The following is a 23,600-nucleotide window of genomic DNA, read 5'->3' on the forward strand; positions in this document are numbered from 1 at the left end:
TCTCTTCCCCTCCGTGTGTGTTTGTTAAGAGTTTACTCAATTAGAGTTAAGAGATATCACCATATCTCAGGTGTGAGATGAAAATACATATGTAGCACGTTCCCCTTTTATAGTGTTTTTCAACCTTGGAAATATCGTACTGACCTTTTGGTCCAGATTGTTTGTTGTGGGGCACTGTCCTGTGCATTGATGAATGCTTAGCAGCATCCCTAGCCTTTACCCACTAGATGCCAGTCTCCAGACATTACCAAATAAGTGTCCCCTGTGGGGCAAAATTATATTGGTTGAGAACCATTGACTTAATATAAATTAGTTCTGAATTTACATGTACCTGCATTGTGCAACTTTTTCAGCAGTAATTAACTCTTATTACATTGGAGCCCCATTGGTATGGTGGAAAGGTGTATGGGAAGGGAAGCATCCTGTAATTTTAGTTCTAAATCTCAAATTTTTAATGGGTCTGTGTTCTGGGACTGTGACTTTTACATGTCTTTCTTGGCTCCTTCCATCCCCCACAGGAGGCAGGTGGGATAAGGCCCCGGTGAAGCCTTTTCCTTGGAGAGGAGGTCTTTGTTATGGAGAATACTCTGGTTCCTAGTTCTTTTCACAGTGATTACTTTTCCCTTCCCCCTTGCCGGAAACTACAAAGAGATCTTATGGGGTCTTCACTGTGAGAACCTGGTGGGATTCCTAGAAGTAAAACCCACAAAACAGTGTTGGGCTCTACGAAGACTACAGTTCTCAGAAGTTTCCTACTTGTGGTATTCCACACTCAGCCTCCAGCAATTCATCAAAATTACCATTTAAATGTTTGTGGTAGATTGACTTTTTGTCCCTAAAACAGTATGTCCAAGTCCTAAGCCCTGGTTAAGTATGCGTGTGACATCATTTGGAAATAGAGTTTTTGCAGATAACTCAGGATCTTAACACGATATCCTATGTTTAGGATTGGCCATAAATCCAGTGTCTGCTGCCCTTATTAAGAATAAGGAGATTCCAGAGAGAAATACAGAAAGGGAAGCCATGTGCAGATGGAGGCAGAAGTTGGAATATAAGGCAAGGAATGCAGAAGCCAAGATAAAAGTATAGAGCAGTTCTTCCATGGTGTTCAGAAAGCTCCAACCCTGATGATACCTTGATTTCGTGCTTTGGACCCCAGAGCTGTAATTATGAGAGAATAATGTTTGTTTGTTTGTTTATTAATTAATTAGCCGAGCTATCCTGCCCCTGGTTGGCAGCTCAGCGGCAGCTCAGCTTGGCTTGGGAATCGAACTGGCGACCCTGTTGCTCAGAGCTCGCACTCTTGAGCGAGCTCTTAACCGACTGAGCCACTCGGCCAGCCCGAGAGAATAATGTTTTAAGTCCCCTAGCTTGTGATAGTTTGTTGTGACTGCCCTAGGAAAGTAATAGTGCTCCTACCCGTGATTTATACTAGAAGTGATCTAGTAGATCTTGGCTGTGACTAACTCTGAATATATCTCTCACCCCATCTTGAAGTGGTGGTTTGCCTTGCTTCCTCAATTCTCTGATGAGTCCCAGGAAAGTCATTGATATTGTTTGTTTAGCTTTTTTCTTGTTATAAGGGTGGGAGTGACGACTTCCAAGCTTTTTACATGTTGGAGCTGAAGTTGTACGTCAAGTATTTATTTTTTTGTTTGACATTTTATACTCTTTCTATTTTAGTGATTACCACATGTACTCTTTTTTTTTTTTAATTGGGGAATTGGGGGACGGGAACAGTGTTGGGGAGTTGGGGAGGGGAACCAGCCAAGTTGTTCTTCAGTCTTAGTTGTGGAGGGCGCCAGTCGCCATCTGGCTGCCCATCGGCAGCTCGTGGCCTCCAAGCTCAAGGTGCTGTGCTACAATCTTAGTTGCGGGTGGGCGTAGCCACCATCCCATGTGGGAGTTGAACCAGCAGCCTTGTTGTTAAGAGCACACACTCTGTCCACTGAGCCATCTGGGCAGCTGCTCAGCTCAAGGTGCTGAGTTCAGTTGCTGGCGGTCGTAGCCCACCATCGAACAGACAGTCTTGTTGTTAGGAGCACACGCTCTAACTAGCTGAGCCATCCTGCCACCTGTTGGCAACTCAGCTGCAGCTCAGCTCGGGCGTAGCGTCACTGGACCATGTGGGAATCGAACAGGTGGCCCTGTTGTTCAGAGCTCACATCGTAAGCTAACTCTTAATCAGCTGAGCCACTTGGCTGGCCCACCACATGTATTCTTAACTTTTGAAAATCTAACATTAATTGATACCTTTATTCTTCTTCTATTACCATGCAGAGATCTTAGAATACTTTTTAACTCCTGACTTTTATAATGCTGCTGTTATTTTAATCTTTGTATATTTTTAATTTCCTTCATATTATAATTATTATTTAGGTTTTTTTAAATTGACGTATATTTGTCATACAGCATTATGTTATTTTCACTTGTATAACATGATTCAATATTTGCATATATTGCAAAATGATCACCGCAGAAGTGTAGTTAACATTTGTTACCATATAGTTATAAAATTTTTTCTTGTAATGAGAATTTTTATGATTTAGTCTCTTAGCAACTTTCAAATATGTAATACAATATTAACTATATGAGGTCTGATAATTAAGTTCACAAACTTGTTGCAACAATGTTGCTAACCTTTTTAGATATCAAAAGGATTATTATGAATTTGTACCAACTGGACAAACAGTAACCAAATTTACTACTTGGAAGTGCTGAAAAGGCTGCTTGAAAAAGTTAGATGACCTGAACTTTTCACCAACAATTCATGGCTCTTGCATCATGCACCAGCTCACATGGCACTGCCTGTGAGGGGGTTTTTAGCCAGAAAACAAATAACTATTGGAACACCCTCCCTACTCGCCTGATCTGGCCCCCGATGACTTTCTTTACCCAAAGATAAAGGAAGTATTGAAAGGAAGACATTTTGATGACATTCAGGACATCAAGGGTAACACGATGACAGCGCTGATGGCCATTCCAGGTAGAGTTCCAGAATTGCTTTGAAGGGTGGACTAAGCGCTGGAGTCGGTGCATAGCTTCCCAAGGGGAGTACTTCAAAGGTGACTGTAGTGATAGTCAGCAATGAGGTAGTAGCACTTTTTCTAGGATGAGTTTGTGAACTTAATTGTCTGACCTCGTGGTCACCATGTTGTATATTACATCCCCAGGACTTAATTATTTTATAATTGAAGTTTTGTGCTTTTCGACCATCTTCATCTTCACTGTACTTCTAGCAACCACCAATCTGTTCACTATATGAGCTTGCATTTTTTTTTGTTTGTTTTGTTTTGTTTTTTTAGATTACACATATAACTGAGATGTTACGGTATTTGGGTATTTGTCGTTCACTGTCTGACTTATTTCACTTAGCATAATGCCTTCAGGATCCATCCATATTGACACGGATGGCAAGATTGCCTTTTTTTATTTTATGGATGAATAATATTTCATTGTATATATACCACATTTTCTTTATCTGTTCATTCATTGATGGACACTTAGGTTGTTTCCATATCTTGCTATTGTAAATAATGCTGCATTGAACATGGGCGTGCATTTATCTTTTCAAGTTAGTGTTTTTGTTTTCTTTGGATAAATAGAAGTGGAATTGTTCGATCATATGGTAGTTCTACTTTTAAGTTTTTGAGGAACCTCTGTACTGTCTTCCATAGTAGCTGTACCAATTCACATTACCACCAGCAGTAACAAGGGTTCCCTTGTCTCCGCATCCTTGTCAACATTTGTTATTGCTTGTCTTTTTAATAATAGTTCTAAACAGATGTGAGGTAATATGTCATTGTGTTTTCCTGTTGATTTGAATTTTCCTGTTGATTAATCATGTTGAGTACCTTTCCATGTATCTATTTGCCATCTGTATGTCTTTGGGAAAATGTCAGTTCAGGACCTCTGCCCATTTTTTAAATTGGATTTTTTTTTTCTATTGTGTTGAGTTCTTTATATATTTTGGATATTACCTCTTATCATATATATGAATTGCAAATATTTCCTCCCATTTGGTAGGTTGCCTTTTCGTTTTGTCGATGGTTTCCTTTGCTGTGAAGCTTTTTAGTGTGATGTAGTCCCATTTGTTGTTGTTTTGCTTTTGTTGCTTTGTTTTTGATGTCAAATTCAAAATATCTGCCAAGACTGATCTCAAGTAGCTTACTGCCTATGTTTTCTTCTAGTGTTTTATGGTTTCAGGTTTTACATTCAAGCCTTAATCCATTTTGAATTAATTTTTGTTATTATTTTACTCAGTGTTTGTATATCTGTCTACTTACCACTACTTTTGCTTTTTTTTGTTCCTTTCCCCACCTCTGACACTTTTCACATTGGATCTTTTTCCTTTCCTTTGCTCAGAGATCATCCTTTAGAGTTCCTTTTAATTTCTCTCAGTTTCTGCTTCTCAGAATTGTTAATTATTTTTTCTTTTTTTTTTTTAAGATTTTATTGGGGAACTGGGGGGGAGGGAACAGCGTTGCAGAATCGGGGAAGGGGAACAGACAAGTTGCTGTACTTTTGTTCTTCAGTCTAGTTGTGGAGGACGTTGCTTCACTGGCCCATGTTGGTATTGTGATCATTGCGCTCTTCCCGGGTGAGGCTGATTGGTTGCCGGCCATTGGATGGCCGTTCATGGCAGCTCACTCTCTTGTTTTTAAGGGTACTTTCTCTGACAGTGTATGATTTGCAGTTAATTTCTTTCTGCACATTGAAGAGACTAATGGGTGCATTCAGGCTCCCATTGTTGCTGTTGAGAAGTCAGCTGGCCAGATAAGTGTTGCTTGTTCTGTAACCTGTCTTTTTTTTATTTGCCTTCTTGTAAAAAAATTTTTTTTTTTTTTTTTTTTTTTTTTTTTTTTTTTTTACTATTTTGAGTTTGCAATTTCTTTTTGTGCTGTTTGGAATTACTTAGACTTCGTGACTCCATGGATTGATGTCTTTTATCAGTTTGGTGAATTCATAGCTATTAACTTTTCAGATATTTACTTTTTATGTTCTTTTTCTGGGATTCCAATAAACATGTGAGACTGTATTACTATATCTTCTATGTCTCTTACATCTCTGTTATATTTTCCATATTTTTATCTCTCTGCACTTCACTTTGGTTAGTTTTTGTTTACCTGTTTTTCTTTTAGCTAGTTTTCTGCGTTTGTAACCAATATACTTTAAAACTCATCCATTGAGTTCCTAATTTTGGTTATTGTCTTTCTCAGTTAGAGAATTCTCTAACAGGTATTCACCTCCACTGTACTTCTATTGTACAGGTATCCTCTAACACCTGTGTGGTTCTTTTTCAAGTTTGCATTCTCACTATGTACAATATTCAGCTGTATTTCAGTTTTGCAAGATGAGTTGTTTTTTTTTTTAAGATTTTATTGGGGGAATTGGGGGAGGTGAACAGAGTTGGGGAATCGGGGAAGGGGAACAGACAAATTGCTGTCCTTTTGATCTTCAGTCTAACTGTGGAGGATGTTGTTTCACTGCCCATGTTAGTATTGTGATCATTGCGCTCTTCCCGGCTGAGGCAGATGGGTTGCTTGCCATTGGACGGTTGCTCATGGTGGCTCACGGCAGTCCACTGCAGCAGGGGCTGCTACCTACGCCGTCGCCTGGGACTCATGGCAGCCCAGCTCCAGGTCGAGCTGTTGTTCACCATCTTAGCTGTAGAGGGCACAGCGTCATTGGCCCTCATGTGGGATCCGAACCAGGGCCCTGCTGCTCAGAGCTGGTGTCCTAAGCCAGCTGTTAACCAACGCGCCTCTTGGCCGACCCAAGAGGAGCCTTTTTGATAATCACTTCTTTGTGTCCTTTGGCATCACATCATCTTTTTTTGAGAACTTCCTTGCTTTCTGGCACAATACTACATTCCAGGCTTATCTTGTACTTTTCCTGCCTTAGCCCTGGAATTGCCTGTCTTCCCAAGGATTCTTGGTTGTTCCTTTAGTAGAAAGTGGTATTTGTAAGACTCATTAGTTTTGCTCATTGCCATTGGGCTGGTTTCAGGCCCTCTCAGTGGACAGAGCTTAGGGGGAGTGTGTGTGTGTGTGTGTGTGTGTGTGTGTGTGTGTGTGTGTGTGTGTATTGAAAATGTAAGTTCATGATGGTGCTTCTCATTCTCATTTATTATTACAGGATTGAACTTAGCTTTTCCCCCTTTTTATTTATAACCCTTGTCTCTGACATAGAGAAACTTGGCTTCCATTATCCTTAATATATTTACTTATTTGATCAATCCCCCAGCATGTAGCCAATCTTCTCTCTCTGCTGTCATTCCCCACCCTTGCACGGACACCTCTTCTACTGCTTGGGCTGTGAGTCCCCATTCCGGGTTGCCTTCACCCTCCCACACAACTGCATGGAAATCTGCCCCTATCTTCCCAATACCATTCGGCCTTTGATATTTCCCACCAAGCTACCCCTCAGCTTGGATGCCCTCTCTGCTGTGCTTGGGCTCTGACATACCATGTCAGATCGCCTCTGTATTAATGTCCCCCTCACCTTGCCTTAAATGTTCTGATGTACTGCACTAGGGAAGCGAATGCCCTCCTTACCTTCCTGTGGCCCTGATAGCCTCACTCCCACCCCCAGCTTTGGATACCTTTACTTTTCTTGGCCCTGGCTTCTCACACCAGGCTCCTCCCTCTGCCTTTAACACCCCCCCCCCCCCATACCTAATAGCTTTAGGACTAAATTGTTCTGGAAGGTTGGGGAGTGAGTGGAGGTGGATGTATGTTTCACCCAGGAGTAATTTTTCAGTTTATCATGGTCTTTGATGATTAACTATTGTCTGTTCATATTTATCAATAAATAATAAATAAGCTGATTAGGAACTGTTTATGTGGGTAGGACTTAAGAGTTTTATTTTATAATAGATTTAGCAGGTGTGGAGCTGCCCATGGCTCTGGAGACCTGTACATTCTGGAAATAAGTAGTAATTTCTCTAAGAAATGAGTGCTCATCCATAGTAGCTATACTAGTTTCCCCAACTATTGTTTTGTGTGTGTGTGTGTGTGTGTGTGTGTGTGTGTGTGTGTGTGTGTGTGTGTTCTTTTTTCTTATTTTTGTAGGAGAAGGAAAGGTGAATGGAGGTATGGCTAGTCTGCCATCTGAAGAAGAAATCTGTTACTGCTGTTTTTTTATTGAGCCCTATAAAATATTAATGGCATGCATATATCATATCCTGAAATGTAAAATCCTACACTTAAAGGAAGTGAAATAGATCCTTATTAACCTTCACTTTAGGGTGTATTCACTTTTTTTTTTTTTAAGATTTTATTGGTGAATTGGGGGAGGGGAACAGCATTGGGGAAGGGAAACAGACAAGTTGCTGTCCTTTTGTTCTTCAGTCTAGTTGCGGAGGACATCGCTTCACCGCCTCATGTTGGTATTATCATTGTGCTCTTCCCGAGTGATGCAGATCGGTCGCTGGTTACTGGATGGCCGCTCACGGCGGCTGTTGGCAGCTCATGCTGGCTGCCAGCCGCTAACGGTATCTACGGGAGCCCACTGCAGCTCCACTCCACTGCAGCTCCACTCCAGCCTACGTCGTCGCTGGCGACTCATGGCAGCCCAGCTCCAGGCCGAGCTGTTGTTCACCATTTTAGCTGTAGAGGGCACAGCGTCACTGGCCCTCATGTGGAATCCAAACCGGGGCCCTGCTGCTCAGAGCTGTTGTCCCAAGCCAAATATTAGTCAACGCGCCATTTGGCCGGCCCACGGTGTATTCACTTTCTATTGTTCTGTTATAATATTGCCACAAACTTAGCAGTTTAAAACAATATGCACTTTTTATCTCACTGATTTTGTGATTCAGTAGTCAGTCTAGGTCTGGCTAAGTGAGTCCCCTGCAAGGCTGCAATCAGTGTTGACCAGGGCTGGGTTTTCAACTAGGGGAGGATGTGCTTCCAAGCTCACATGGTTGTCAGCATCATTCTGTTCCCTGTGGGCTCTTGGACTGTGGGCCTCAGCGTTTGGCTTGCTGTCAGCTCTAGACCTCCCTTAGTTGCTTGCATGTGGCCCTCTTTATAGGCCAGCTCACAACATAAACAGCAGCGTCTTCAAAGCCAGCAAAATGAGTTTCCTAGCAAGATGGACAATTACAATCTTATGTTGTCACATAGAATCCATTATGTTTGTCATGTTCTCTTGGTTAGAAGTCAGTTGTAGGTCATATCCACAATCAAAGAGAGGGAATTACATAAGGACGTGAATATCAAGAGATGGGGGGAGGGGAATCATGGGGATTAATTTAGAGTTTGTAACAAAGGGTATACATCTTACTATAAGAACAACTGATGACATGAATTATACATTATTGGGCTTCTACTTAAAACTGGTACTGTGCTTTTATATAGTAAGGCAATCAAGAAATTTGCTGATATAGCCAAATATTTAAAATCATTGAGGTAAGCCTTAATGAAATCTTTATATTATTGTTGCTAAACAGGTTCCTTAGTTTTAAATTTAGCAATACGGTTAATAGTATTTCAGGAATTAAGTTCTGGACATTCAGGTTTTTTTTCTTTTTGTAGTTGACTATATTGTGGAGTATGACTATGATGCTGTACACGATGATGAGTTAACTATTCGAGTTGGGGAAATCATCAAGAATGTGAAAAAACTACAGGAGGAAGGATGGCTAGAAGGAGAATTAAATGGGAGAAGAGGAATGTTTCCTGATAATTTTGTTAAGGTAAGTATTCTTAGTTAAATTTCTAGCTGTTGCTTCAAAAGATTTAATCTCTAGCATTAAGAAATGTGTGTGTGTGTGTATTTAAAGCTAAAATGTTTTAGATAAATTTTTATTCTGCAGAATTTTAAAAACTAGAGGTCCAAGTACCCCTGTAATGGATATCATTGTTGCTTGGTGTCCTGGTGGGTAATAACACTCTGTGTGTGTTTGTGTATATGTATGTATCTACCTGTTTACGTATCTCATTAAATAGTAATTTATAGAGTTTTGCTGTGTACATTCTCATTTGAGCCTACAAAAGTCTTGTGAAGTAAGTAGAGCAGATGATAGCTTATTTCAATTATGGTGACATATAGACTAAGGTTAAAGGGTTTACTCAATGTTTTCTAGGTAAGCAGACATAAGTCTGAACTGAAACCAAGGATTGCTGCCTCTTTCCTCAAGTCTTATTGTATCTCCTCACGTTAGCATTGCAGCAGTTAGTCTATCAAAGAAACAGTTACTTTTCAACTACTGCCAAACTTTCCTTTTTTAGTAAATATTCTTGTCACTTCTGTCAGAAAACAATCAAGATTTTTAAGTCTGTTGTACACTGATAAAGTTCGTAATAGTTTAGAGAAGGGAAAACAAAGTACAGAATATCTATATTTATACTTTACTTATAATTGTCTTGTTTTCTATATTAGTTTTCTTACACCCAACCATATCCCTCATTAGATGCTGAGTTCTTCTGGGAAGGTTAGAGTGTGTCTCATTTGTTTATTCAGATTGCACAGTTGTTGTGAGAATGCCCACACAATGTGGTTATTTAGTAAATATTTGTTCCCTGAATAAATTTGTGTTTCTTTTAGTTGTGGTTTTACCTCTAAGTATGAACACATACTTTGTTCTTTTAATTGATTTTAGAGAAGGTAAATTAGCTATACTTTACCTAACTCCATTTTATTTCTTGAAACAACTGAGGAAGTTGTAGTAGGCAGTTGAATTTATGGGGGAAGGTTACTTTTGTTTTCATTTTTTGTTTTATAAATTGACTTCTTTATAACCTAAAAGGGAGTGTAATGCAGATACTATGGAAATTGGAATAGAATAACTGGATTTAAATCGTTAAGTTCTAGCTTTGCCCTTTGCTGGCAGTGTGATTTAGGGCAAGTCACATCATTTCTCTATTTTCTTCAATTTAGAATGTTATATTGATGGTGTATATATAGTAAGCCATGACACTGGCTTCTCATCTTTCTCTTTTTTAATGGAAAGTTGTTCTTCAGAGAAAATACAGTTGACCATTAAACAACACGGGGATTAGAGACTTTGACTCCTGCCCCCTCCCCCCCCCAGCAGTTGAAATTTTAGTATAACTTGATTTCCCAAAAACGTAACTACTAATAGTCTGCTGTTGACTAGAAGCCTTACTGATAACATAGCCGATTAAAACATATTTTGTATGTTAATGTACTATATACTATATTCTTAGAACAGAGTAAGCTAGAGAAAAAATGTTATGAAAATCATAAGACAATAAATTTACAATATTTATTGAAAAAAATGTAAATGGACCTTCCTAGTTCAAATGCATGTTGTTTAAGGGTCAGCTGTGTTATATTGAAATAATAGAACACTGGTTAAAAAAAAAGTTAAAAAGTTGCAAAGTTTTTATATAGTTCTAATTGTGTGCTGGTGTATAGTTCCAGTAGTGGAGGTAGGACCTATCATGGGACTCCATTTTGAAATATATTTTACTTTCATGTTTCAGTACAACTAATACTGGAACTTGAGTTTAATGAATTGCCTGGTAATAGAGGATTCAGTTTGAGTATGCTAGGTATTAGAGGGAAGTTCAATCTGGGGTTAACAATTAACCAGGGTACTGGATTAGAGTTGGAAACATCAGTATGAACTCGTGTTTAGTTTAAAATATATATAGATACTTACAGAATAATTTACATGTGTGTGTTTATACTTGGGTTTGTACATACATGTATTTCTCAGCGCTTTCTGCTGAGAGGGCCTAGAACCATTGACATGCCAGAAGACACCCAGTGCCCAGATCTTGGTTTCTAAATATCATTCTCCAATAAAAGGAAGCAGGACTTCTTGGAGAAATGACTGATTGTAGGGCTGGGGCAGGTAAAATATAGGATGACCCTAGAGCATCTAGTAGTGCCAGAACGTAAGGAAATGCTCAAAAAAACCAAAGTGATGGGCCCATGTCAAAGCAACATAAAAGCCAACCTGAAAGAGCTTCCAGTGTTCAGAGCTGGAACAATTTGAACAACAAAATAGCCTAGTATTTGATTATTACCAAAGCAGAACATAAATATACATGAATTGATGTTAATATAAATAAATGGTTGAGTAAATAAATAAATGGGGGAGAAGGGATAAATTTTACAGAATTATTCCAAAAATTTGTAGGTACTGCTTTCCACCCACTGACCCCCTTCAACCTGGACTAAAGAATAGATGGAATAAAAAAATAGTAACTTCATGATGGAGAAAGCTGGCAAATCCTACCGTAACCAAATGATAAAGGCTGACAGCATCAGTTATAAATTATGTTGATGACGTGTATCCCCTTCACCTCTGTGCTATTTATTCTTCCCTAAAACCTATAATTGCAGTTTAAGCTGGAGAAAAAAGATCAGACAAACCTAAATTGAGGAACATCCTACAAAGTACCTGACCAGTGCTCTTCACAAATTTCAAGGTCATCAAACACTAGCAAAGACTAAGAAACAGATGTTGACTAGAAGAGACTAAGGAGCCATGAGGACCAAATGCATTGTGGTATCATGGATTCGATTCTGGAAAAGAAAAAGGATATTAGTATAAAGTCAGTAGTTTAGTTAATAATAATAGTTGGCTTTCACACTTCAGATGTGTATTTGAAGATTCAAGGGAAAGTTGCCATTCATAATTCCCTGTCCTGTTGAAAATAAGCCTTTTATTGGGACATTAAGGTACATTTGTTTCTTTGTAAATGTGAGACTGGAATGAGTGGTAGAACAAGGATTCCTATAAAAAAAAGTCCTTATTGTTTCAGATACCTATACTGAAGAGCAGTGATATTCAAATTGGGCTGGAAGGTGGATAGAAAGGTCAAAACATTTTTGCAGCCTGTTAGGAAAAACTTTATAGACACTGTATATTTGTTTTGTGATAGACTTGTCCATATCACTTTCCCTTTCAAATGTTAGTTCATTGTTACATGATTTAAAAGACATTTTACAAGGACTATAGATATATGAACTTAATATACAGGATATCATTGTTTTTGTTATTTTTGCTTCAGTGTCACTTTATAATAAAGAGTACGTTGCAGATGAAATTGATTTCTTTGTTACCCCTTTATTTCCCTCTCCTCCAGCAATCTGGATTCTGAAGTTGTATGTGTTCTTCTAATACAGTTTTTCTTTTTAAACATTTTTTATTGGGGAATTGGGGGAGGTGAACAGCATTGGGGAATCAGGGAAGGGGAACAGACAAGTTGCTGTCCTTTTGTTCTTCAGTCTAGTTGTCGAGGACGCTGCTTCACTGGCCCATGTTGGTATTATCATTGCGCTCTTCCCAGGTGAGGCAGATCGGCCACTGGCCACTGAATGGCTGCTCACGGCGGCTCTTGGCAGCTCATGATGGCTGCCAGCCGCTCACTATGGCTGCCAGCCACTCACGGTTGCTTATGGCAGCCTGCTGCAGCTTCACTGCAGTCTATGCCGTCGCTGACGACTCACGGCAGCCCAGCTCCAGGTCGAGCTGTTGTTCACCATCTTAGCTGTAGAGGGCACAGAGTCACTGGCCCATGTGAGATCCGAACCGGGGTCCTGCTGCTCAGAGCTGGTGTCCCAAGCCAACTCTTAAACAACGTGCCACTTGGCGGGCCCCTTCTCTTATAGTTTTATACATATTTACCTGTGCACAAACAAATAATATTTCGTGTGATTTAGTCATTTACATTATTATGTTACTTTTATAATTAACATGATATTTCAGTGTGGATACATAATATAGTCACTTCTGCTACAACATGTTTTATAACACTAGTTAGCTCATAAGTGATTGGTAAGTATAGGAATGATGTCAGATCAATGGGAAAGCTGTGTTAGTTTATTTTCTAGGTAAGGGAAACTGATAAAGAGTGTAGAGTTATAATTTCAGCAAGAAAGGGAAAAGCTCTCAGCTTGTCTGCTTGCATAGACAGGAGTTCTTTTGGCTCTTAAAGAAAACTTTTCTTTTTAAGCGGTCATCTGTACCTGGGAATTTTCCTCAAAGTTACACAGTCTTAGCATTGTAGGGCTCTTAACTTTTGGTGCACACCTCCTCTACTTCTGTCTGCACTGTTTCAGCATCCACAAGCCAACATTTCCACTTTATTATTTTTAAGCATTTTTAATAGCTCCTGAGGAATCCATCATCATGATTGCTTGGATAGTCTTAAATTATGTCAGTGTTCCGAGGTTACAATTATTGTTTATTTATTTTCATTTTTAATGCTCAGGTTCCAAAGTTGCATAGGTTTAGAGTGGTCTGCCCCAAACCCTACTTTTAACATAATCACTAGTGTTTTTAGTGTTTGATTTAGAAGTTTTCACATAATCAGTGGTAGAGTGTGTGTGTGTGTTTGTGTGTGTGTGTGTGTCTTTGTTTCCAGAATGTCTGATGTTGGGAATGCACATCTAATGTTATGGTAGAAATTCCTTTAGCACTAATTAATTTTTTAACAGTTGTATAGTGTTCTATTGTACTCATATATGTCTCTATCACATTTTTTGAAAAGTTAGGGCTGTTTTCCAGTTTTTAGCTATTAAAAACAATGCTGTAATGAATATCCTTTTATAGGGTTATTGTACATAGCTGAAAATTTGCTGCATCCTAGGGTATGCACATATTCACCTGTACTAAATACTCAGATTTCTTGCTATATAATTATATGAATTTAAACTCCTACCGGTATTATAAAAAGCACCTTTCTCACGTTCTCATTAACATTTGATACCATCAGAATTTTGGGGGTGGGCAGGGTGCCTAATTTTACAGATCTACAACAGTATCCCCATGTTTCAGTGTTTCATTTTCATGATTACTAGTGAAGTTAGTCACCTTTTCACATTTATTGGCCCTTTAGATTTCTGTTCCTATGTATAGTTTATTCAGATATTTCTATTGTTTTCTGTTGAGTTCTTGCTTATTTTCTCATTGATTTGTAGTTCTTAATATATTGTGAATACTAGTCCTTTGTCTTTCTGCTTATGTGTAGTTTATCCTTCATAAGCACTTTTTAAGCACTTCATAAGTGACTTGTCTAAGTATAACTTGGGAGCAGGAAAGGCTTAAAGATTGCTCTTCTATGTGCTCATTAGTTTTAAAGTTTTGATTTTTAGTATACTCTATCAGTCTTGCTTTCTTTTTTGTATATATATGGTTTGGGCACTACTTAAATTTTTAACACTAGAAAAGTTATCAAATAGTCTACCCATCCCTCCTTGATTTTGTAATGTTTTAATAAGTCAGAATTGAGAAGACGTGTGCTAGTTTATCATCTTTCTACATTCTGAACTTCATTGTTTTGGACTAATGTAGAGAGTCAAGTGTTTGATTTATTAGTTGGTGTGAACTTTGGGATTCAGTATCAGTGTTGTCGTTGATATTTGGCACTCTGCCTTTAGAGGTGCTGCCTTGTAACTGAGAAATGAAACAAACACTCCAATGAACAAATGCTCAGTAATTGACTGAAGTGTTTCTGGGGTGTGGTGAGAAGAGTGTTTCCCACATTTTATTTTATTGGGAGGTGGGGATCACAGCATGAAAACAGACAGATAAATTGTAATGCCTTAAATGACTGAATGTCAAATGTGTGGTAAAGATGATGGGCGTTCAAGGATTTTGGGTAAAATATTTTTCAGAAAAGATGTTAGTTAAAAGTAACACTTGAATTGGTCCTTGAAAGATAGGAGATAGGTGAATACTCATGTAGTCTATCTGGCAAATGGTGTTTTGTGATAAAAATAATTAGATAGACTACTTTGGCTGAATGAAAGTTTTCCTATGGGGGGATGGAGGATTTAAGGCTAAAAGTGTGGATTAAAGCCAGTGGTACAGTGTATTTTGAATATTATTTAAGATACTAAAAACAAAAAGATAATAGATCGCAGACTTTTGGTGACAGGAGAGAGAAGACTGAGTGAGAAGGAGAGGTTTTAAGAGGAGAGAGTTGAGGCTATAAAGTATAATAATGGAGATCAGAGTGTTGCAGTAGGAATGGAAATGAAGAGATCGATAATAAGCTAGTGATACCTTTTGTGTTAATACTTTGCATGTTCACATACATTTTTCTCACTTTATTCTGACATTTTTGAAAGTGCAATAGGGAATATGTCATTCTTGCCTAAAGACATACTGGTAATAGTGGGCAAGGATATGATAGGTAGATAGTTCTATAATAGGCACATGTCAGTCTATTTTTATTTTATTTTTTAAAATTTTTATTGGGTAACAGTGCGTTTTTTCCAGGACCCATCAGCTCCAAGCCAAGTTGTTGTCCTTCAGTCTAGTTGCGGGAGGACACACCCCACCATCCCATGCAGGAATCGAACCGGCAACCTTGTTGTAGAGCACGTGCTCTAACCAACTGAGCCATCCGGCTGCCCACCGGCAGCTCGCGGCACCTCAGCTCAAGTCATTGTCTTCAATCTAGTTGCGGAGGGCACAGTTCACTGGCCCATGTGGGACTTGAACCTGCAACCTTGTTGTTCAGAGCACATGCCCTAACCAACTGAGCCACCCGGCCACCCCCAATGTCAGCCTGTTTTTATTTATTTATTTATTTTATTTTATTTTTTATTTTTTATTTTTTTTAAAGATTTGTATTGGGGAATTGAGGGGATGGGAACAGTGCTGGGGAATTGGGTGAGGGGGAACAGACAAGTTGCTGTCGTTTTGTTCTTCAGTCTAGTTGTGGAGGAAGTTGCTTCACTGGCCCAAGTTGGCACCATCATTGCACTCTTCCCAGGCGAGGCAGATCAGTCGCCGGCTTCTGGACGGCCGCTCACTGCGGCTGCTGGCCGCTCACGCTGGCTGCTGGCTACATACGGTAGGATGGCAACCCACTGCCACAGGGGCTGCAGCCTACGCCTTCACCGGTGACTCACAGCAGCCCAGCTCCAGGTTGAGCTGTTGTTCAGCATCTTAGCTGTGGAGGGCAGTGTCACTGGCCCTCATATGTGGGATCCGAACCGGGGCCCTCTGGCGTCCCAAGCCAGTTCTTAACCATTGCGCCACTCGGCCGGCCCATGTCAGGCTGTTTTTAGATGAGCAATGTAATAAATAGCATGTGCTGATTAATAGAAAAATGTGATTATTTTGTAACATTATGTACTTTTGAGAATCTAGGGACAAAGTGATATGAATCTTATCTATTGAAATTTCCCAATACCATCAGCATTGTTGAAAGTTATTAGAATTATAAAATTAAAAGCTCTCTTGATAACTTTAGAATTAACCCTGGAAAAAGAAAAATCAAACTGCTTTCTCGAATTGCAATTTTATGGAAACAAACTTTTTTTCCTTTCAAAACTAGATAAGAGATTTTTAAAAAAGGCATTTGACATAAAGGCATTTCTGACACTAAAGGTGGAATGGGAATATGTGAAAAATGCAAAAATAATAAGATATTTAGAAAATGAAGCAGGGCTTGCAGTGCTCATATAAAATGGAATCAGAGTTTCTTTCATGTTCTGCCTCCTTCCCTAGAAATTCTGCTGAAAAACAAGGTTTTGTTATACAAGTTAAGGAAATTAGAAGGATCACTGTTATCAGTCATAATAGGATTGTTTACACTGTAGTACCAACATCACAATCTCTATGGTGGCATAACAAAATGAAAGAGTACATGCCTTCATGCAGAATTTATTGTAGTTGAGCAAGTGAGTTGTGTTAAATATAAGTAAAATAAGAATGGTTTTCTCCATTACAAACAAGATTAACATCAACTTTAGCACCAATAAGGGATACTTCTCAGTAAGTTCTCTTAGAAGCGTGTAGTTTTCATGAACCACATGTCTTTTTTTGCAGCAGTTACAGCAGGATTTTCAATTTTATTTAGGTACTAGGTCTCTTCAATATCTATAAGAAACTAAATTCCCCAGGCACTCTCTATTGAGCTGTTTTTTTAGTAAGATCTGTAGCATACTGGGGCATATTCTCTCCTATACTGTGCCTCTAAATTGTTTTAGTCATTTTAGATTGCCATGCGTTCACTTCAAATATTTACTGAGGTTGTATGTGCTAGGAATTGTAATAGCTGCTAAGGACACAGTGGTGAGTAATACAGACAAGTTCTCTATATCAATGTATATACTAATGGTGGGGGGAAAACAGACATGTCAAAATAATAAATGAATAAGACAACATTTTTTTTATAGTCATGAGTGCTTTTAAAGAAAAAAGTAAATGCAGGGTGGAAAATGGCACTGATATTTTAAATTGGGTGATCTGGGATAGCATCTCTGAGGTTATTTGGCAGTAAATCACAGAAGGGTGCAGAGGAGAAAAGGAATACATTCCCTTTGAGAAGGATACCTGAAATTAGAGGACGGTAGACTCAATATGATGGATGGTTGTGTTTGCCATCTATCATTCTAGAGCTACTTCAAGAAGATAGCATGACACTGTGAAAGGAACATGGCCTTTTGAGTCAGGATGTGTAGACCTCTATTTGACTCCATATCCCCCCCATACCTACATTTGTACCTACTGTGTGTTCTTCCTGAGGATGCTTCACTCTAGAACATAGGTTTCTTCCTCTGTAAAAATGGGGAATCCCACCTGTTTGGGTTGTTTGTTGGAATTAGATTATGTAGGTATATGCCTTATTTCACCCTGTTATTTTCTTACTCAGGAATTGCCCACCCATTTTGGAAAGGGGCAACGGGAGAAGAAAATCAGCTAAATTGTTAATTTAGTCACTAAAATATATAGGGTTGCCCACCACCCCCCACCAAGCCCCCAGTGTCTGTAATATCCCAGGTATTGTTAAGTCAAATGTTAATACTAAAATAGGTAAATAAGCTAGAACTTTTCTAATTGCCCCTTTAAAAAAAGTAGTTTTTGAGGAAGGGCAAAAATAAAGAGGAAAGTAATTAAAATGAGAAAATATGGGATAAGCAATTAGCCTGTTTCGCTAAACCAAATCTATAGTCTTGGTGGTGGTAGTGGTGGTGGAACAGATCAAGTCTTTTTAAAAGTGGGCTGACTGGATGAGAAACTAGACAATAAAAACACTTTCTGTGTTAGGATTTGTGAAAGTTCTGGTTCCTTAGGGCAAAACTAACTGATAGGCCTTCTGTGTGGATCTAAAGCCATGTTTATGAAAAAAGATATGGTGGAAGTGATCTTGTTTGTTGTTGCTGTTGATGCCTTTGGAGTGGAAAAGGTAGTTCTTTGTAAATGAGGGGCTAAAATAAAATGCCTTTGGAAGATTACTCCAGTTACTAAGAAAAGAGAGAAAGCAGACATCTGTGAGGACTCATTAAAAGCTGAGGATTTGTGTTCAAGTTCTGGTAGAAGTATTGGTGGTACATATCTATACATACATACATACATACATATATATATATATACACACACATACATATATATATATATATATATATATGTATATATATCAGAATATTGGTTCAGGACCTTTTTCTAAATCTAAACTTTATTTAACTAAAGAAGGAACCTGTGCTGCGGACAAAAGAAAACTGAATTACTTCCAAGTCCAGTTCCCTGCTTGGTTGCCGTTGACACTTGGAGGGGGAGGACCTCCTTGTTGCTGGATTGCATGGGAGTTCAGGCTCTGGTTAGGCCTCCACTGATAGACCCTCCTTGCTGGCTGGAGGGGCATTGTGTTGCCTTGTGGCCTGCACTCACAATAGGAGGAGAGGGCGCTCATTGCCATCTGGTTGGGAGGAGAGTCCTGGCTCTCCACTTGGCCTTCTCTGGCACCACCCTAGCTGGGAATATGGGGTAGTGGTGCTAGTTGGGGTGCCTCATTATAGCCCTCTTAGGGTGGAAATCTAGGCTCTACCTGGCTTTTACTGGCATGGGTGAGGGAGGGGCTATAGTTTTTTTCCCCCTATGATATTTCACTGCAGTATTGTGGTTATTGTCTAAGAGCTTTCTGTCTTGCTAGGCTACCTTCTCTTGGTCCTTTGGCTAGAGAGAGCAGGCTTTTCTTGGAGCTTTTTCCCCCTCTCTGCCCTTGGCATTTCCAGGTTTTCAGCTTTTTGAGAACTCAGTCTGGAATATATGAGGCAAAAAGAAAACCAGCGAACTCACTAATGAGGTTCAGAGGAACCTGGTCTCTTTGGCTTGTGCTACCTTCTTTTCTCCACCTTTCAGAATATTTTTTATCTATTTATTTAAAATAGAATATCAGAGTTTTTAATTATACTTAGTGGGAGGAATAGAGAAGAGTATATCTTCTGTAAGGGGAAATCTAGGTGGTGATGCCTTTAAATAGAGATTGTGATGCACATCCTTAATAGTCTAAAAACTCACTATGTAGAAGAGTTTCTCCTTTTAGAAGTGGTGTAGGAATAGCTGTTTTTTTCTTAAGCTATTTGTTATAAAGCCAATGTTCAGAAAAATATAATGTTAGTTATCTTTAACAGAAGAATAGATAAGCATTCAGTAAAAAGGTGATAAGCATAGTTGATCCCCTTATTTTCTTTTATGACTTGCTTGTGAATATTAAGATAACACATGAAAATAACTCACAGTGCAATTGACTTGTTACAGACATTTAATAAATGTCAGTGGACTCTGTTCCTGATGAGTTTCATTATATGGTAGAGTGCATAGTCTGATCGCCTGAGTGACTCACAGGAAGTTGGGGAGAAGGGAAGAGCACTACGGTAGAAAGCACATTTGGTAGTTTTACAGGAATTGAAGCACACAGGATTATGGAGAAAACAGGAATATCAGTAATATAAGATGTCAAAAGAGGTGGCCAGAAATACTAGTTGTATTTAAGGAGTATTAGCAGAACAGTGGTTTTGGATAGGGGATATTAATCTTCGCATTTTGAAGCATTTTTCTTGTGGGCTTTATACTGGAGTGTGCTACAAGCTATTTATATGATCTGTTTCTGTTATGCTTTTACTTTACCGCTTTTAAAAATAAGTGGATATGTTCACAGAAGATGTCTCAGGTGTTGGTAAGTAAATTGTTTCTTATATTTTAAAATTTGAAGTGAAATTTTGATCCTTTTTAAGAGTTCTCGGAGCTTGATAAAGTTTTTTAGACTTTTTGATATAATGGATAAGGAAACAAAAGTTATTCACATAAGTATTTCAGGGAGCTGACAAGTGAATAAAAATCATTTGGGTGTATATTTTTTTATTTTGACCTAAATTTCTAATAATTATTTTTCTCATTTAGAAAACAGATGTAAATGATTAAATCTGCTTTGTAAAAACAAATTTTTTTTAGGCAGTTTGACAGCTTACCTTGTATTTAAAAATGTTGTCATTTTATTTGTAGATTCCATAGGTTAAATAGTTAAGTAGACATTAGATCGTTAAATGTATTTAAAATATTTTTTAAAGTTACTTTTAAAATACTAAGTAGTAATGTAGGGAATAAGATGATTTGATGTACATGACTACTTTGGAAGGGTCTCAGTGATTTTGTATTTTTTAATATAACATTCTTTTTCTGGAAGAATGCTGATTTAGTTTTTAAATCTGTTGGCATTGCAGTTTCCATAAGAAGAAGAATTATTTGAATGAAGGAAATGACAATTTTATTTTATGAGACCTTTATTTTTTTAATCCCTTACTTTATGAAGACTATGAATACGGTTCACTTAGATCACAAAACTCAGCGATGTTTTAAAGTATTAGGAGATGGTATTGGTGGCTTTAATAGAACAGTTTAGGAAGCTAGCTTTATATTAGGAGAAGAACATTTGGTGTTTGATTTACTTTCATTAGTTGGAAACACAAAAGAAGAGAAAGCAACTCTGTCTTTACCAGAAATATAAATGGAAGACAACTTTACTTATTGGGAATTAAAATAAAAAACAGCAGATGAAATGTTAAAGTTGTATAATTATTTATGATACATCATAGTACATTTTATGTTACATACCGTAAAACATTAACTATACTTTACACACTGAGCAGGAACAATTTGTTCTGTGACTTTGGTTATTTTTTATTATATTCTGAATCCTACAGAGACTGCATTCACTGAGTTAGAGAAATATTATACAGGTCATGCTAGAAAAGATGTGTGAGAATTTAGATTTAGTAATGTGTGCTCACACAACTAAGATCTTTCTCAGAATGCCCTAGAACAACTTGACTTAATAGCCCTGTTACTTGTGGGCATACCAAATTTTTTATTTAAAAAAAAAATCATGGAAGTAATACATGTTGAAACAAAATTCAAGCAGTGTAGAAGTATCTTGTGAAAAGTACATCTCTTATAACCCTTCCTCAACCTCCTCCCACTTTTAGGAATTTGGTAGCTGTCTTATAGACTGTTTTCTATAGAAAACCTTTCAGATTGAGTTATTTGTGTCCTCATCCCCCTTTATATCCTGTTTTTAACACCATAAATTTAAAGTCGAGACATTATTATATAAATCATGTTAATGTTTACCAGGGACTTACCTGGAAAATGAAATTTTAATTTTTTTCCCTTAAAGAGTTAATAAATTTTGTTTCTGCTAAGCTATTTCAAGTTGTAATAATTTAAACCAGGGAAGCTTGAGTTCTAGAACCTGGGCTTCTTGGCTGTCTCCTGGTTTTGCTTTTTAGTTGATTAGTACTCATTGTCTGCTTGTTATTGTCATCTGTGGCCTCAAGAGTCAAGAGACATGAGAGAAGGACCTCTATGTAGGCCTTGGTGTCTTTTGAATGAGTCATAGATACACTAGCCCTTATTCCCTTCAGTTTTTTCCTAAAACCCTTTCATCCTAGGACTGAAAGCACGAATAACATTTTTTAAATTAATAAAATTAGCATGAAAAATGTGACCATTGTAAATTATTGGGGTATTTTCAGTTCATTTCAATCAGTGTGGTATGTCTGAAAGAATACAGTAATACCTTGGTTTGTGAGCATAATTCGTTCTGGAAACAAACTGCTCGTATTGCAAGACATTGTTCGTTTACCATGTTAAATGTATTAAAAATGTTTGTCTTGCGGAACACTCGCAAACCAAGTTACTCGCAATCCAAGGTTTACTGTATAGGTAAGAGTTCTTTAGCATTTCCCCCACTCTTTCATTTGGCTGTTATTAAACATTCTTGTAATAGGAAATGGAAAGGAGAAGGATGCCAATGAATGTACATAGCCCCTTCAGGATCCCCCCCCTTCTATTCCCTTTTACAAACGGGAGAGGGACAGTTGAAATAGGGGGCCGTTTGTCTAGACTGGAGAGGCAGCAGTTACATGGATAATAGCTTATTTGGGGGTAGGGGAGAGAATAAGTTTAGCAACTTTCAAAATAGTCCTCCTGTGTTACATCTTTTGTTGTCTTTCTTGATGATTCTGATATATTAGCACCCAGAAGGTACATGTTGATTTCATATTAAGGAGATTTTCCCCTGTTGGTCTTTTCACTTTGTATTTAAGGTATTTGTGTGTGTGTGTGTGTGTGTGTGTGTGTGTGTATCCAGTTTAATCATAATAAAAAGGAGAATCTGATGACTTATAGGTAGTTCCTTCTGGATCATTCCTTATATACTATCACTTATAGTCCACAAAACAAAAACTGTGGGAATGGGGTTAACCATTTTGTTAGGTTGGAAATGTAATTTTCAAAATGGGTTTAATGTTGACTCAGTCAAAGCTAAAACTGGATGTGTACCAAATAAACATTCAATCTTGTTTATTTTCCTTATTCTTTAGTAATATCGCATTTCCATATCTTCTGATTTAAGCTTCTGTAAAGTTGGAGGTCCTACTTCTATGTATGTAACACTTTTTTAGAAATTGTGAATATAGAATTACAAAAAATTAAGTAATTCCTTGGATTTTAATTAGCATAAGCAGATCTGTAACTGTTTAGGAACTGGGTGATTAGGTAACCTGTTTCTTTTATTTAAAAAGTAATAAAGAAGCTTTTGCCGTTTAATCTTGTTTTTATTCTTTGTGATCTTTGATTCTATGATATAGAAGTTAATTGATGTCTATTTTCAGATCATGTTCATGCATTGGCCATGACCAGATAACCAAATTATTGTTTTAGATACATTATAACATGAAGGAATGGTTTGTGAATTTTGTTGATCTTTTTTTAAGTTATTTGTTTTTGGTTAGTGCAATCATAGTTAAGCACCTTTGATTACCTTAATAGATGAGAAATAACTAGATTCTCTTCAAATCTTTTTAGCTCCCTCATTTGCTTATATTTTTCATCTTCCTTTAATTTGCTGCTTCCTACCCCTTATTTAAGAAATAAAACCAATCAATATAGCACATTCTTATCTATATGGAAATTATCCGCATTGTATTTTTTCTTGGCCAATTTTGTATTGACATTACGTATGTAGGAGGCTTTCCTCGTTTGTGGAATGAGATTCAGTTTTTCTGAGTTTGCTTTGTGAAGCCATGACACTGTCAAAGGGAGGACTCTTTTTTAAAATTTTATTTATTTTTTTACAGGTTCTCCTAGAGTCATTTTCAAAATCAGGAAGTGCAGTTGGTAGAAAATAGATGCTACAGTGTTAATATGTATTTTATTTACTGGCCAATTAGGTAAAAAGAAGTAAAGGGCAGAGGAAGGAAGAAACACTGGAAGCCTTACTAACATTTTATAGGCACTCAAATATTATTTGCTGTTGAAGATGATAGCCAAAGAGTAATTCTGTCTCCAGGAAGTAGAAAAGAGAATAGGTTGGTGAGAGAGC

At 37.8% G+C, this 23,600-nt stretch overlaps 1 protein-coding gene across 1 annotated transcript in view; it reads left to right on the forward strand.

The window, feature by feature from the left end:
- CD2AP (CD2 associated protein) overlaps positions 1-23,600 on the forward strand; it is a 102,231-nt gene that overhangs the window by 11,618 nt on the left and 67,013 nt on the right. The window contains exon 2 of the mRNA XM_019667536.1: positions 8,538-8,698. Within this exon, the coding sequence (XP_019523081.1) occupies positions 8,538-8,698 (161 nt within the window). The remainder of the gene's footprint in view (positions 1-8,537; positions 8,699-23,600) is intronic.

Source organism: Hipposideros armiger, unplaced genomic scaffold, assembly GCF_001890085.2.
Source record: "Hipposideros armiger isolate ML-2016 unplaced genomic scaffold, ASM189008v1 scaffold_499, whole genome shotgun sequence".
Lineage (NCBI taxonomy): Eukaryota > Metazoa > Chordata > Mammalia > Chiroptera > Hipposideridae > Hipposideros > Hipposideros armiger.